Source organism: Somniosus microcephalus, chromosome 12 (assembly GCF_052327205.1).
Source record: "Somniosus microcephalus isolate GS21.2 chromosome 12, FLI_Smic_1.0, whole genome shotgun sequence".
In the NCBI taxonomy this organism is placed as follows: Eukaryota; Metazoa; Chordata; class Chondrichthyes; order Squaliformes; family Somniosidae; genus Somniosus; species Somniosus microcephalus.
In genome coordinates this window covers 75854350-75869794 of record NC_140998.1, presented here as the reverse complement: position 1 = coordinate 75869794, position 15445 = coordinate 75854350, and the positions used below count along the sequence as shown (strand labels likewise).

The 15445-nt window shown below is 43.2% G+C and overlaps 1 protein-coding gene across 1 annotated transcript in view; it reads left to right on the top strand.

The window, feature by feature from the left end:
• The window catches only part of pygl (phosphorylase, glycogen, liver), a 228092-nt gene that overhangs the window by 92389 nt on the left and 120258 nt on the right, over positions 1-15445 (top strand). The window contains exons 7-8 of the mRNA XM_086003162.1: positions 3704-3786; positions 11388-11531. Of these exons, the coding sequence (XP_085859288.1) occupies positions 3704-3786; positions 11388-11531 (227 nt within the window). The remainder of the gene's footprint in view (positions 1-3703; positions 3787-11387; positions 11532-15445) is intronic.

Here is a 15445-nt window from a genome sequence, read left to right as displayed (position 1 = left end):
GGCCGCGATCTGTCAAAAGTTCCAGCATTCTGCTTTCTGTTCTGTTGCGATCTCTAAATCATCCTGAGAGGAAGGAATTCATTTGGAGTACAGATTGTCAGTGTTTGACAGCTTCAAACAGATGTTGAACGCTGATATTTCATCTGTCAAAAGATCTTGACAGATGAAATATCAATCTGTGACGTCACCTGTTGCCGGGTGGCCCTTAATTGGCCTGCTGAGCCCGCTGGGCGGGCTCAACAAGGTCAATCAAGTCAAAATCGCATGGGTTGGCTAGAACTCGATGGAGGCGGGACTACAACCCCGAAAGTTGTAGTCCCGCCTCCTACCCGACTCCTCAATGAAAATCCAGCCCGCTGTCTCTAACTTCTGCTGTCTCTGAGCTAAAAATTAAACAGTAACATGGAATTTACCTTAAAAAATCATTTCCAATCATTAGTATGAACTAAAAAAATCAAAAATTCTTTTACATAATGAGGAGGCATATAATTTAAGAGTGAGACACTTTCACTGGCATCCTCCTGAGTCATGATGGGAAATTCTACACATCCTCAGTCTACAGATAATGCAGCGTAGCTTCTGGGCCAAAATAGCGACTTCAAACTCAGGCTTTTAAGAGTGATTGTGGTCTTAATGTAAAAAAATGAATGAAACTACTCAAACGTACCAGTGACGCCTTTATAGGCAATGTTGTGAGGAAGTATGTTAGATACTTTATTTTGAATATTAGAAATGTTATTTACTGAGGAAAAAATGGCAGGTGAAATGAGTTTGAAAATGTATTTTGAGTAGTTTGATTGCTTTGCTGCCTTATAAATATTATTACAAACAAGCAAATTACAATTAAAAATATAATTTAAAATTTAAAAATGTGCATATAAGCCAATCTTATGTGTTTTTATGACTATATAATTTTAGCCAATCAGGTTAAAATGTGACACAGAAATCTGCCTATCATTTTGCTGAAGTTTGCTTATGGTTGAGTATGATGAGCAGGATGTGTGCATAGTCATAATATTTTTATTATATTACTTGTTGATCCCTCATGGCATTGCCCACAGGAAGTTATGGGACACAGTGGGGGTGAAATTCAACTTCGCAAGAGCAGAAAATGGACTGTAGCAGATCAACTGTCCATAACACACCATGCTCAAACTTCCTTTCTGTTGACTTCAATGGAAAGGAAAATCAGGCAGGGTGTATCACGGGCAGCCAATCTGCTATCGCCTGCTTTGCACCACTGAAGTTGAATTTCACCCCCAGTATTTGTAAAGAAGTGAATCTCCTTGGTGTTACTCATGAGAAATGATGAAGTATGTTGTATGGGAGGATGATGTTGGGTTTTTAAGGATTTGGAAGAGCATTTGGGAGTAGTGAAGGAGGCTGGACGTGAGCTGCTTTTGGAGGGGTTCATGAGTAGTTTAGGGAGCATACAATACTCAGAAAAACAGCTTGAATAAAACTGACAACTCAAAAACGAACCTGCAACTGAAAAATAGCGCTGAATAAAGACCAATGATCAAAGCCACTGCTTCAAGGTAACTGAATAAGTTAAATTCCTTTTATTATATTGGATTTCAAAATGTTTCATTTGTACCTTTTGTACCTGCCATTTGGAATAAGTCAGTACCTGTAGTACAAATTGCTTGGCAGGCCGAGGAACTGGTTCACAGAGAAACATGGAAAGACAGGTCTGTGTGTTTGGTGCAGTTGAGTATTCATAATTGCAGCTTATTTGCTCAGACTGGGGGAAAAGTCTGTCTAATGTCGTGGCTCATGCTGTACCTCTTGCGATTCCAGTTCCTGCTCTTGCAGGCAAACACTTAGCTCAGTACTGCAAAAGCAGAATTTTGTGATCTGAACCCAGTATATATAATCTACAGCACACAGTCATTTGTTTGGCTGTGGATGCTTGAAAAGGTGCCAAGACAGGTTGGGAACTAGCAATGTTATTGGGATAGGACTTTTTTTTACAAGGAAGTGGGTAGAATTCCTAAGATGGCTGTGATCTGTGATGGTGTCAAACTTGCCATCTTATCAATATTTAAGGCATCGAGGCAGAAAACATCCATTTTACATCATGCCTGAAAATTCCTTGCACCTCTTTTATTAACAAGTATTGTATGGATTCTGAACATACTAAAACTGCTCTAGCTAAAAATATTACATTTTCTGGAATACAATAGCATTATTTGTATTAATAAATGGGCAGGCACTTTTAAACTGGTTTGTCTCTATAAAGTGAGATCATTAAAATGATTAAATCCTGACTGGCTGGCGAGTCAGCAATAATAATATGTATATATATCTAACATTCTTGGAATGTAGTTTGGATTTTGAAAGGCTTATCTTTTGGTTACAATGAATGATTCAGAAAGGTACTGTGCACATCTGGTCCATTCACTATAACCATACTAGATGAAAGCGAGATCTGATTGGCTATTGAGCAGGAATTAATTCTTATATTCTAAGGCTGTGATTTGGCCTCAAGTATCACTCTTAATTAGCACATTTAAATAGGAGCAAAATAAATCTGACTAGACAAGTAGGTACTGCCTTTTAGCTTCTGGATTATACAATCATATACAGCTGTACAAAGATATGTTCTGTATGTCTAGAATTAAGAGTGGTTCAATTCAAGTTGTCACCACCATTAACTCAATTTATTTTTCTCCTTGTAATAATGTTGTTTCATAGCTCTGCATTTCCTAAGATAATACAAAGCCTCCAGTTCTTTTGTGACACATTCTTCCTGTGCTTTTTGATTTGTTCAGATTCTGTAACATCTTTATTTTATTTTGAAACCCATCTTAAGACAATCTCTAAAAAATTCTGATCCCTTTGGATATTCTTTGCCAAGGTATGGTCATTTTTAATAAAGTTTTATTACTTCTGAAAGGATTTGCCACATCCCGACAAAACAAGTTCCATCCAGTCCTTCATTGTTGTTGTAACAATACCCTTGGTCCCCCAGTGGGAGCCACCAGTGACCTTCACACCCACATCCCACTCTGGACAAACTACAAAAACTGTCCCAAACTATAAAATCTCACTTGTCTTTCCACAGTGCAGCTGGTTCGGGCACTGATTTCCTTTAATTACCACATAAAATATTGCAGGTACTCAATTATAAAATTGTTTTTTATGTCTTTAAGTTTAGTCATGTTATTTTGAAATACGTAATTTGTATATCTTAATTATGTTACAAACCTTCCAGCTATTCAAAACAAACTGGAGGCCGAAAGGATTTTGAATTAATTTTTGAGCAGTTTGATTGGTTGACTTTCAGGTTGGTGAGATTTTCCTAAGTCTGCATAATTACAGGTGAGTTTAGATAGTTAGAGTTGTGATTTGTTGTTTTTTTTTCTTTGTTCAGCCAATCAAAGAGCATGATGCAGGAGCTATAATGCCAGAACATTACGAACAGGAATTCCATACTATCATACTAGTTTTAATATTTTTTATATACATAAAGAAGTTATATTTGTTTTCTTACTAAAGCACTATAAATTGCACCATTTTGTGTAGAGAAAATGTGATGATGTGACCTATACATTAGTTTTTAAAGTAACTGCAATTCCATGTTACTGGTGGCTGCCATTTCTGTTCTTGCTTTGTAATTGACATTGGCTGCACTTGAATTGCAGTCGGTGTTTATGTTACTACACTGTACATTTAACATAATTGTTTTCTTTCTCAACAGTTAATGTTGGGGACTACATCCAGGCTGTGCTGGACAGAAATGTGGCTGAAAATATTAGCAGAGTCCTCTACCCTAATGATAATGTAGGCACCAAGACCATTTTCTAAAAGTTTTGTTTTTGCATGTGTATTTATGTAATTAAACAGCTACTGGTAATTTTAATTTTGTTTGATTACAGTGTAAACAGTAACTCTCCCTTACAGACAATATGATTGAATATCTTATAAGAAGCTAATTAAAGCAATATTCAAATATAATACAAATGCTGTTAAAATTTATACATACACATATTCCTGTCAGCCTTGTCTCCAAGCATATAATGATCCCTAAATTCACGGTCGGCGGTTTAGCTAAGGAGTACGCTGCAAACATCCGACCGAAATCCGCACTTGTCTTGTGCGAACCCCCCTTCAAGAAATTGCTTTCAAACGCTGCAGAGTTGTTTGCAGCGTAGTGCCCCATGGATCCCAGGAGCGCACTAGTGTGCGTATGTGAACCTGGAATCATGCAAGGCGGTGCTCCTATCACTTCCTGACTCTTAGCCAATCAGGATGCAGAGGAGATTGCTGATTTGCCCACAACTCATTTTAAAAGGCTACAGAAATGAATATTACTCCATGCTCAATTCTTTATTTTTATTCTTCCAGTTGTTTTAAAGTCTTTGCTTCTTTTCAATGTTCACTGTAAGCTTTCTTCTTAATTTTACTTCTTTGTTTCACAAAATGCATGTTTAGAATACACAGTTACAGTATGTGTGCAACATGTTTTACTTCCTCTTTTCAGCCAATCCCCTTATGTTGTTTCTATCATTCTCACTGATTCTAAAGATCATCTGTCCTTGCCTGTAACTTTCTTTCTGTCCCAACTTCTGTTGCTGAATAGAAATAAGTATTTACTCAGACTAATTCTGCCATAAATGCACAGAGAGCTTTTACTGTGAGCAACTCGTTTCCCCAAGTGGGCACCCACCAACCGCTGGTCGGGTAAGGCGACCCAGTCCAATCCCATTGTACTGTACTTCCAAAAGGGGGGAATTTTCACTCTCTCTCCCGGACATGGCTCACCTCATAAAACAACTGTCCGTTAATAAAATGTAACAGTGATATTAGTCCCATTCAGTTTTCTCAAGCTATTTTCTACCCAATAATCAAGATTACCACTATTTCTAAAAGCAAAACACAGTTGGGATAATGAACACAATCCCTTTCTTTCAGTATGAATAACTTAATCTGCTGGAAACAAAATGACTTTTTGTGTGACAGCAGCAATGTTCGGAGCAGATTTGTAATACATATTCTCATCCCCCCATCCCTTACGCTGTGCAACAGGCTTCCTGCGTCTGTCTGTACCAGATGTAAAAACTTTCAAGGTAATTAATTCGCAGTAGGTGGGTGATTAGCCCAACTTTGCACCAGCACATTGATTTGAACGAAGCCTATGTGCAGTCGGAACTTGACAGATCGCAAATTCGGGATTTCGCACATGTGGAAATCCCAAACTTGCGGGCAATTTCAAAGGCGTTATGACAGCGTACTCTGAGAGGACGCCACCATACCGACTGCGAATTCAGGGCTGTTGGGTTTTAGATTTTTTTTTTAAATTTTCACTAGATGATTTTTTGTTTACTTTCTGTAGTATATGTTGTATGTATGTTCAATCAATAAAAGTCCATGGGGTAGATTTTCAACTTTCCACCAGGTGTAAAACTGATGTAGCGGATCAGCCGCCTGTTGCAGATACCACCCAATTTTCATTCAAATCTGCAATGCTTGTTTTACGCACAGGCAGCAATTTGAAAACCTATCCTTATCCTTCTCAGAAATACTCTAAGATATGTATGTAAAATCATGTAGAATGATCACTCTTCACAAGTTGACCATGGCTAAGTTTCAGGGTTCATCCTCATTTGCATTTTGTGGGTAAGGTAACTGTTGGGATAAGTCATTAAAGCCTCTGTGAAAGCTGCCCAAAATGTAGGAAACTGTTCTCACGGCTGGAATTTTCACATTGGAGAGTGTGCAGGTTTGGGGGCGGGTCGGTGGTTAAAAACATAGAAATTGACAGCGCGTCGGGAACTCGCCGACTTCCATCTTCAACTCGGGCACATTTCGAGGTGTGCCATGGATCTGCTCGGGAGAGGCAGGCGACCTCATTGAGGTACTTAACTGCTTGTTTACAGATCCTTAACTGCCTTTTTAACATCAGTTTTGGACTTTCACTGGTTGCGCACGGGATTCACGCACCTCGGGAACCGCGCCTGTGAAGGGGAGGCAGAAGCCCAGTGGCCATTGTGTGTGTTCATTAAGTGACAGCTGGAAAAAGCACACAAATACTAACACCATACACCTGCTTCCTTGCCTAAGGGAAAGGCACTTGCTGACACCATTTTGTGCAGAGATTTAGCTTTCAGGAGTTTGCAGGTGATTTCTGCAACCTCTGAAGCCACTCTCACCTCATTGCTAGTCACTCTCAGTCCATTGGAGAATTGTGCCACTGATCTCCACTTTACCTGGCATCTATTAGATCATCATGGGTGCCGGTTATGCTGTCTCACCCTGGACCTCAGAATCGAATTAAGATGATCCCCAGCACCAACAACACCAGCAGCAGCAGCAGGAGCAGCAACCACACCAGCTGCCTTCTCCTCACCGACCTGATGCTCCACAGAAGAGAGGGGATCAGCACAGGGGTGCACCACTGCGGAGGCAATTCCCCCCAACACAGGGTGTACAGGCAGAGGATGAGCTTCCCGGACATGACTGAACAGCAGTGCATCAGGAGGCTCAGGCTATCGCACCAGGTCGTCATAGACATTTGTAGCTTGCCGGAAGAAGACATGCTGCCCAGAAGACCCGATGGACACGCCGTACCAGTGGCTGTCAAAGTCACCACCGCCCTCAACTTCTTCGCCTCGGGCTCCTTCCAGGGATCTGCAGCAGACATTTGCAGGATCTCACAGTTGGTTGCCCACAGATGCTTCACCCAAATGACCGATGCCATGTTTCAAAAGTCAGCCAATTATGTACACTTTGCCGCTGATGAAGCCAGTGTTACTGAGCGGCCACTTAGCTTTGCGGCTCTGACTGGCTTCCCACAGGTGCAGGGTGTCATTGACTGCACACATGTGGCCATCAAGGCACCCCCACATCACCCAGGAGTATTTGTGAACCGTAAAGGCTTCCACTCCCTCAATGTGCATCTCGTCTGCAACCATAAAAAGATCATCATGCGTGTGTGCACCAGATTCCCAGGGAGCTGTCATGACTCTTTCGTGCTGCGCCAGTCCACTCTTCTTCAGCTCTTTGCACCTCCAAACAGACTTACCGACTGGTTGCTTGAAGACAAGGGCTATCCACTGAAGATGTAGTTGATGATACCGTTGAGGAGGCCAAGCAATGAGACACTTTATCTCAATCTCTAAGATGATCATCTAAACATAGTATTATTTGCGTCGCAATTTCATTCGAGTAACCATATACATTTTAGGTACCCCTAATTTCTAACAGACTCCCCACCTTGAGAGGGAGAAAACTCTATTCGACCTCGCATCTTCGGCCCGCTACCGACCATGCCAATTCTAGATTATTGGTTCGATGGTTCAATCAGTGTGTCTATTTCAGGTTAGTTAGTAAGTGAATGTGAAGTGGAGACTTTCCCAGTATTCTCACAGTCCACACACTTGAGGGGGAGGTGCAGTCCTCCGACCCCTCTCTCAAATTCAATTCACAGTTCTGGTGTTCCAATTCTGCCCCACCTGGGGTATCCTCTGTTTCTTCTATCTTTCCTGATCTTACCCCGCCTGGGGTGTCCTCTACTTCGTCTCGGATCTTCTCTTTCGGTGTGCTCAATTAATTTGTTAGTGCCGGTTAGTCATAGAATCATAGAAAGTTACAGCACGGAAGGAGGCCATTTCAGCCCATCGTGTGTGTGCCGACCATCAAAGAGCTATCCAGCCTAATCCCACTTCCCAGCTCTTGGTCCGTAGCCCTGCAGGTTAGAGCATCCCAAGTGCACATCCAAGTACTTTTTAAATGTGGTTAGGGTTCCTGCCTCTACCACCCTTTCAGGCAGTGAGTTCCAGACCCCCACAACCCTCTGGGTGAAGAAATTTCCCCTCAAATCTCCTCTAAACTTTCCCCCAATTACTTTAAATCTGTGCCCCCTGGTTTTTGACCCCTCTGCTAAGGGAAATAGGTCCTTTTTAACCATTTTATCTATGTCCCTCATAATTTTATACACCTCAATAAGGCCTCCTCTGTTCCAAGGAAAACAGACCCAGCCTATCCAGTCTTTCCTCATAGCTAAGATTCTCTACTCCTGGCAACATTCTTGTAAATCTCCTCTGTACCCCCTCTAGTGCAATCACATCTTTCCTGTAATGTGGTGACCAGAACTGCATGCAGTACTCTAGCTGAGGCCTAACTAGTGTTTTATACAGTTGAAGCATAAACCCCCTGCTCTTGTATTCTATGGCACGGCTAATGAAGGCAAGCATTCCGTATGCCTTCTTGACCACCTTATCTACTTGGCCTGCTACCTTCAGGGATCTGTGGACATGTACTCAAAGGTCCCTTTGTTCCTCTACACTACTCGGTGTCCTACCATTTAATGTGTATTCCTGTTCCTTGTTAGCCCCCCCCCCCCCATTATGCATTACCTCACACTTCTCCGGATTGAATTCCATTTGCCACTGTTCTGCCCACCTGACCAATTTATTGATATCTTCCTGCAGTCTACAGCTTCCTTTTTCAGTATCAACCACACAGCCGATTTTAGTGTCATCTGCAAACTTCTTAATCATACCACCTAAATTCAAGTCAAGATCGTACCACAAAAAGCAAGGGACCTAGTACTGAGCCCTGCGGAACCCCACTGGAAACAGCCTTCCAGTCACAAGGAGGGAAAGAAGAGAACTTTGAGTGAGAATGATGGAATGAGTGTAATGGAATTGTTGGGCAACATCTGTAAAGGGTGATTGGGGAAGTGGCATGACATTGACAAATGGCCTCCTTCTGTGGCGTTACTTCTTATGATTGCATTAGGATGAGGGTGAGTGTCAGTTGGGGATGTGTGTAGGTGCATAGAGAGTGAGGGATGGGTGCTCCTTGCAAGGTAGGTCGGTGTGAGGATTGATGTGCAGGAGTAGGCTTGGGAAGGCCCTTTGATGGGGTTGGGGGTGACATGCACATCAGGATATAATTGAATGTGGCATTGCACTCACTTTTCCTGACCTCATGAGATCATTAAATCTTTTCCGGCACTGGATTCAGGACCGCCTTATGACTTCGCTGCTGCTGTCCTCCGCGATCTCTAGCCATGCCCTCTTGGTGTCTCTGGCTGCTGTGGTGTATGTGCCTTTAAGAGCCCCCTGTGCACTGTAATGCCGGTAATGGCCACTCGGGCTATATAAGCCTGTATAGTGTCTTGTTTCTGTTAGTTCACCTCCAGACTTTGTTCAGTAAACACCTGTGAAACCAACTCCTGCATTCCGTGTCTCCATTAACACACGGATACAACAGCTGCTCTTTTGTACCCATCCCCAGGGAACAGGACCTCCCTGTGTGCTCTGACTCCCTGGACCAGGACTTCCAGGGCGGCATCAGTGAATCTGGGCGCAGCCTTCTGTCGGTGTGGCTCCATGACCCACACAAATCTCTGGTATCCAGCAATTTCCACCTCTCCCAACCACCTTTATCTCTCCTCCAACAACCTTCAACTGGGATGTATGCAAGGCTCCTTTAAATATCTGAGCTGAAAACGAGTCATCGGATCCGCTCCATTTAATTGGGCCGGGAAACCCGCATGACTGTTTCAGTTGCTGTAATTGAGTTAAACGCACAATGCAGAACATGCTGTTAACAAGTTCGGAATGGCAACTCGCTACGTGGCCTTCGCGCACCCACCCCGCGCTTAGGTAAAGATTCCAGCCCACATTTCACATTGTTCCCACTCTGCAGAGTATGATCTGTACCTTTGTCTCCCCACAATCTACCATTTCCTTAGAAGCTGTATGTGTATTTTTATTTTGTTCTCGGGGTATGAGCAGTCTTGACAAGGCTACATTTTATTTCTTATCCCTCATTGCCCTGATAAGGTGGTAGTGGAGTTGAGTTGATGGTACTCTCACAATGGTGTTAAGCAGGGAATTCAAGGAAATTGACCCAGCGACAATGAAGGATAGGAAATATATGTCCAAGTCAGGAAGAGAACTTGGAGTTGATGGTTGTCCAATGATGTTGCAATCTTGGTCATATTTGACGCTGAGGTGAGCTTCCGACCACATAACATCGCCCAACTCTGCCTCGTCTCTGCTGCTGAAACCCTCGTCCATGCCTTTGTTACCTCTAGACTTGACTATTCCAACACACTCCTCCACCTTACATAAACTTGAGCTCATCCAGAACTCTGCTGCCTGTATCCTCACTTGTACCCAGTCCCATTCACCTATCACCCCTGTGCTCGCTGACCTGCATTGGCTCTCGATTGAGCAACACCTCAATTTTAAAATTCTCATCCTTGTTTTCTAATCCCTCCATCGCTTCATCCCTTCCTATCTCTGTAACCTCCTCCAGCCCTACAACCCTCCGAGATAATCCGAACTGAGTGTCAGCAAACAGGTTATTGATGACTCTTTCATCACTTTGCTGGTTAAGCAGCAGGACAGACTTCGATGCATGTACTTTCTGCTTTTCCTCAAATTGAAAAGCTGCTCTCCCAGACAACACCTTCTCGGTATTGAAAAAGCTTGATGCTTATTCTTTCATGGTCATCATGGTTAATAGATGATGAAGGCTGAAAGTTGTTTGGAAATGCCAATTATTTACCCCTATCTACTACTGTTGCAGAAGAGGACTGCTCAAAGCAAGAGGGAGAGAAGCCATGTGAGGAAGATTCCGCTACAATTCTAGACTCTCATCCCTTCTGAAAAGGCAGTGCTAGAAATCTTGGGCAGTAACAATATGAAAGAAGCAGGAAATAAGAATGCTGAAGGCTTGTTTTTAGATGAGGGTGAATGTTATAACTTTTCCATCTGCTTTTTGCATGGCCCTTTTTCTTTGACTCACTGCCTCACTTGCTGCAACCACATCCGTTAATGAACATGCAAACTTTATCTGCCTAATGTATACTTGCCATCCAAGCTACATCTTAACCTTGCGACTTGGACTTGGGGTCAGTGTGAGCGATGAGGTAAATCCTCATGAAAATGTACCGTCATTCATTCTTACCATGTCAAGCACCAACTCATAAATATTCCCTCCCCCCACAATTTAGGCACTGAGTTAAAGGGAAGTCTGTAACTCAGTTTGGGGTTTCACAGTACATTTATTAAACCACCTGAATTTTTCTTTTGTGGTATTTGTCCTCTGAACCCCTTGACTATGTAACAGACTTGTAACTCAATTACAACTGTTCATTCCACTTTATCATAAGAGATAATTCTCCGCAGTATTGCAGAGATGTAGGCTAGCTGTTTATTTTCTACAAAACTGTGACTGAAGCAACATAATAATGAGTTGCCAACATGTAAGCTAAACTTCCATTTTAAAGGGCAGTGAAACAAAATGTAGTTCAATGACTGCCATCAAAAAGGGCTGACTTTGGAAACAAAACTGTTCCTTGGAGTCTAATTTTTTCATTGCATTAGACTGAGCCTTAATATCTCTTAATTATTTTTTGGTTTCAGTTTTTTGAGGGCAAAGAGTTGAGACTAAAGCAGGAGTACTTTGTCGTAGCCGCCTCACTTCAAGACATTATCCGTCGTTTCAAGGCTTCTAAATATGGTTGCAAGGATAATATTAGGATTTGTTTTGACTCCTTCTCTGACAAGGTGGGTGCTGGTAACTCAGAACACAGTTATCATCAGAACTTTGGTGTTTTGGAGGAAACAAGATGGTGTAATGGATTAGTACAATATCCTTTTACAACTGTAACCTGAATTTGCTCCACTTCAGACTAATGGGATAAAAAGCTATTCTGTCTGACAAGTTTAAGTGTTCTAAGTGAAATGAGTTTGGCTAATGCCAGTTCAGTTCCTAATGTGCACAGGTCCACAGCACAAAACTGTCAGCAGTTGTACACAAGTTGGCACTAAATTGACAGTAGAGTGTAATAAAAATTCACATTGGTGTGGTAAAAGGCACATTGTTGGTGGATAATAGAGGGAGCTTTGCATCTAGATCACAATTTAGGAGTTGCTTAATAATGACATTGGATGGCAAAAATAGTACAAATGTTCCATTCTTCTTGATTTGGCACACTGCTGGAGTTGAGCCAGGCATGGATCACATTCAGGGGAAACCTTGTGAGAGGATGACCTCCCTTTATTTTTTTTTAATGAATAAATAAATGCATGATTGAATAAATACATAAATATTTTTGTTGTTGTTGTCGGGCTGATGTCTGGCATGCACAGCAATCCATTACCAGGTTTAATAGTCTACAAATCTACTGTGAAATCCAAACACTGTTTGCTTTTCCCCCCCCTTAATGACACATCCCATTTACCAAGGTGCCAGAGCTTAGATGCACTCTAGAAAGAACCATGGCTTAGGGACTCTCAGGTGTGTGGAGAGAGATGGTTTAACTGCCATAAGTATGAAGCTTAGCATACAGTTGTAGGCTTCCTGCTGCTTATCTAACTAGGACTACCTTACTTGTTATGGTTTACAAAGATTCCCAGTGACAAGGGTCTACCCCCTCCAGGTCTTCCTAATAGTCCATTTCAATCATTAACCTCTCCTGCCTTCCATCCTATCACAGACCTTCCCTTTTGTTCTTTCCTCCCCTCCCCCCTTTCCCTGCCCTTACACTTGCTTAAAAACCTGCTCCATCTCCAGCTTTTTCCAGTTCTGATGAAGGGTCATCAACCTGAAACGTTAACTCTGTTTCTCTCTCCACAGATACTGCCTGACCTGCTGAGTATTTCCAGCATTTTCTGTTTTTATTTCAGATTGCCAGCATCTGTAGTATTTTGCTCTTGTATTAATAGTACCCTGTCTGACTCAAGTATTGGTTTGGTTCCAATTGCCATGCATGTTATCTTGGTGTCACCTCAACCCCAAATGGATCTCATTTATCTCCCCACTAGTGGAATAGTCACTATATGGGAATTAGACGGCTGCTCCTACTGGCCTCCTCCCTCCTTCCCACCAAAGACTGCTCTACCTGTGCAGGGGCAGACTCAGCCATCGGGAGATAAAGTCATAGAGTTATACAGCACAGAAAGAGGCCCTTCGGCCCATCGTGTCCGTGCCAGCCATCAAGCCCTGTCTATTCTAATCCCATTTTCCAGCACTTGGTCCGTAGCCTTGTATGCTATGGCGTTTCAAGTGCTCACCTAAACGCTTCTTGAATGTTGTGAGGGTTCCTGCCCCTATCATCCTTTCAGGCAGTGAGTTCCAGATTCCAACCACCCTCTGGGTGAAAAAGTTTTTCCTCATATCCCCTCTAAACCTCCTGCCCCTTACCTTGAAACTATGCCCCCTTGTTATTGACCCCTCTACTAAGAAGAAAAGTTCCTTTCTATCTACCCTATCTATGCCCCTCATAATTTTGTACACTTCAATCAGGTCCCCACTCAGCCTTCTCTGCTCTAAGGAAAACAACCCCAGCCTGTCCAGTCTCTCCTCATAGCTGGAGCGCTCCAGCCCAGGTAACATCTTGGTGAATCTCCTCTGCACCCTCTCCAATGCAATCACTTCCTTCCTATAGTGTGGCGACCAGAACTGCACACAGTATTCCAGCTGTGGCCTAACTAGCGTTTTGTACAGTTCCATCATAACCTCCCTGCTCTTATATTCTATGCCTCGGCTAATGAAGGCAAGTATCCCATATGCCTTTTTAACCACCTTAGCTACCTGTCCAGCTGCCTTCAGGGATCGATGTACGTGCACACCAAGGTCCCTCTGATCCTCTGTCCTTCCTAGGGTCCTACCATTCATTGTGTATTCCCTTGCCTTGTTAGTCCTCCCAAAATGCATCACCTCACACTTTTCAGGGTTAAATTCCATTTGCCACTGTTCTGCCCATCTAACCAACCTGTCTATATCGTCCTGTAGCCTTGAAGGGATAATTACTAGTCCTAGCCCCTTTAGAGCTACCCCGGATCAGGCGTATTGAAGTAGCCGAATCCTAAAGATGCTTAATTGGGTCTAAAGGTCTGGACTATCTCTCCCTAAAGGAAAGGAACAACCTGAAAATGTTACCGTCCTCCAGATAGCACTTTTAATAAGTTTAGCTAGATTGTAACGTTCTGGATATTTTGACGGTCCGGAAAACTCCCCCAGAATTCTGAAACTCCTCACCAAAGAGTGTGCAGAGATTGAGTTTGCGAGTTTGATAGAGGTATTATGTGAGACAATTCTAAAAATATATAGATTTATTAAAGAACCGACATGTAATTTACAGCTGGTGAGTCAATCGCAACATTAACAGTTCCAAAAAGAGAAAGCTTACAATTCTATTATCAGAGATCCTTACTCTCAAATCTTAACTTTGCTACAGTTTTACAGTTCTTAGTTTTCTACAGGATATCCACCAAAATCAAATACCTTTGATACCCGAGGTACAAAGTTGGAGACTTACAGAGCCGCCTCTGAAGCCGAGAATCGCTTTGCCCCTTTAAAGCGAGTGTACCATCCCATTTGAGAGTTCAATATTTATACTCTTTTCCAGTGGTATTTCCTTTAAGGGTTTCTGCTGATGTAAGCTCATTATCTCTAGTCACTTTTCTGCTGACCCCTGCAATTCTTAGTCACCTCTGCTGGTAGCATTACAGAATTATGGGGGGAAAATTCAGTTGGTTTGCGCCTCCCGTTAGTGCCTTAAGAGGGCGCTAATGGGGTGCAAAGCAACTAGCGCACGGGCACAGCGATATCTGCGCCTCTCGCGGAATTGACCGGACATTTTGCGGCGGCGCTAAAACAATACCGCCGATCTCCTGCACACGCAGATCTTGACGTCATTCGAGCGTGCAACGCCCTTGAGGTGCCCCAAAACGGAATTTGAATGGCGCCCCCCTCCTTTCCGCCTGGCGCAACCAACGACAGGTTGACCGGAATGCTTCCCAGTCGCTGTTGGGCTGGGGGGGCACTATTTAAAGGGGGCCTCTTTCTGGCTTTTTGTGTGGTAGACATTTTTGCACCACTCGTTCTGAGAGAGAGAGAGAGATTTTGAGAGCGACAAAGAGAGAAAGAGAGACTTCTGCATTGAGTCAACGCTGTCTGAGGTAGTTTTGGCTTCTGACCATAACTTTGCAGGTACTTTGGTTTTTGACCTTCATAACTTTGATTGCCTAGATACTATGGGGGCTGCAATGGATGGGAACGTCGTCCTTCTCCATCACATTCGGAGGGCGCAGAGAGAGAGTGGCAATCATGGCCAGACGGAGGAGGGCCAACAGGCCTCTGTACAGGAGACCTTACCCTCCCAGGGTTTTTCGCCAACAGTTCTCCTACATTAATATGTCTGAGGAGCAGTGTTTGCGAAGGCTGCGCTTCAGCAAGGAGGTGGTCACTGAGCTCTGCCACCTGCTGCAGCCAGATCTGCAGCCTCAACTGAGGAGCAGGACATCTCTGTCGGTGGCAGTGAGGATAACAGTGGCTCTCAACTTTTATGCCACCGGCTCATTTCAATCAGCTACTAGGGACATCGCCAATATCTCCCAGTTCGCGGTGCATTGCTGCATCCGTCAGGTAACAAATGCCCTCTTTAAAAGGAGCGAGAGTACATCTCTTTCCCCGT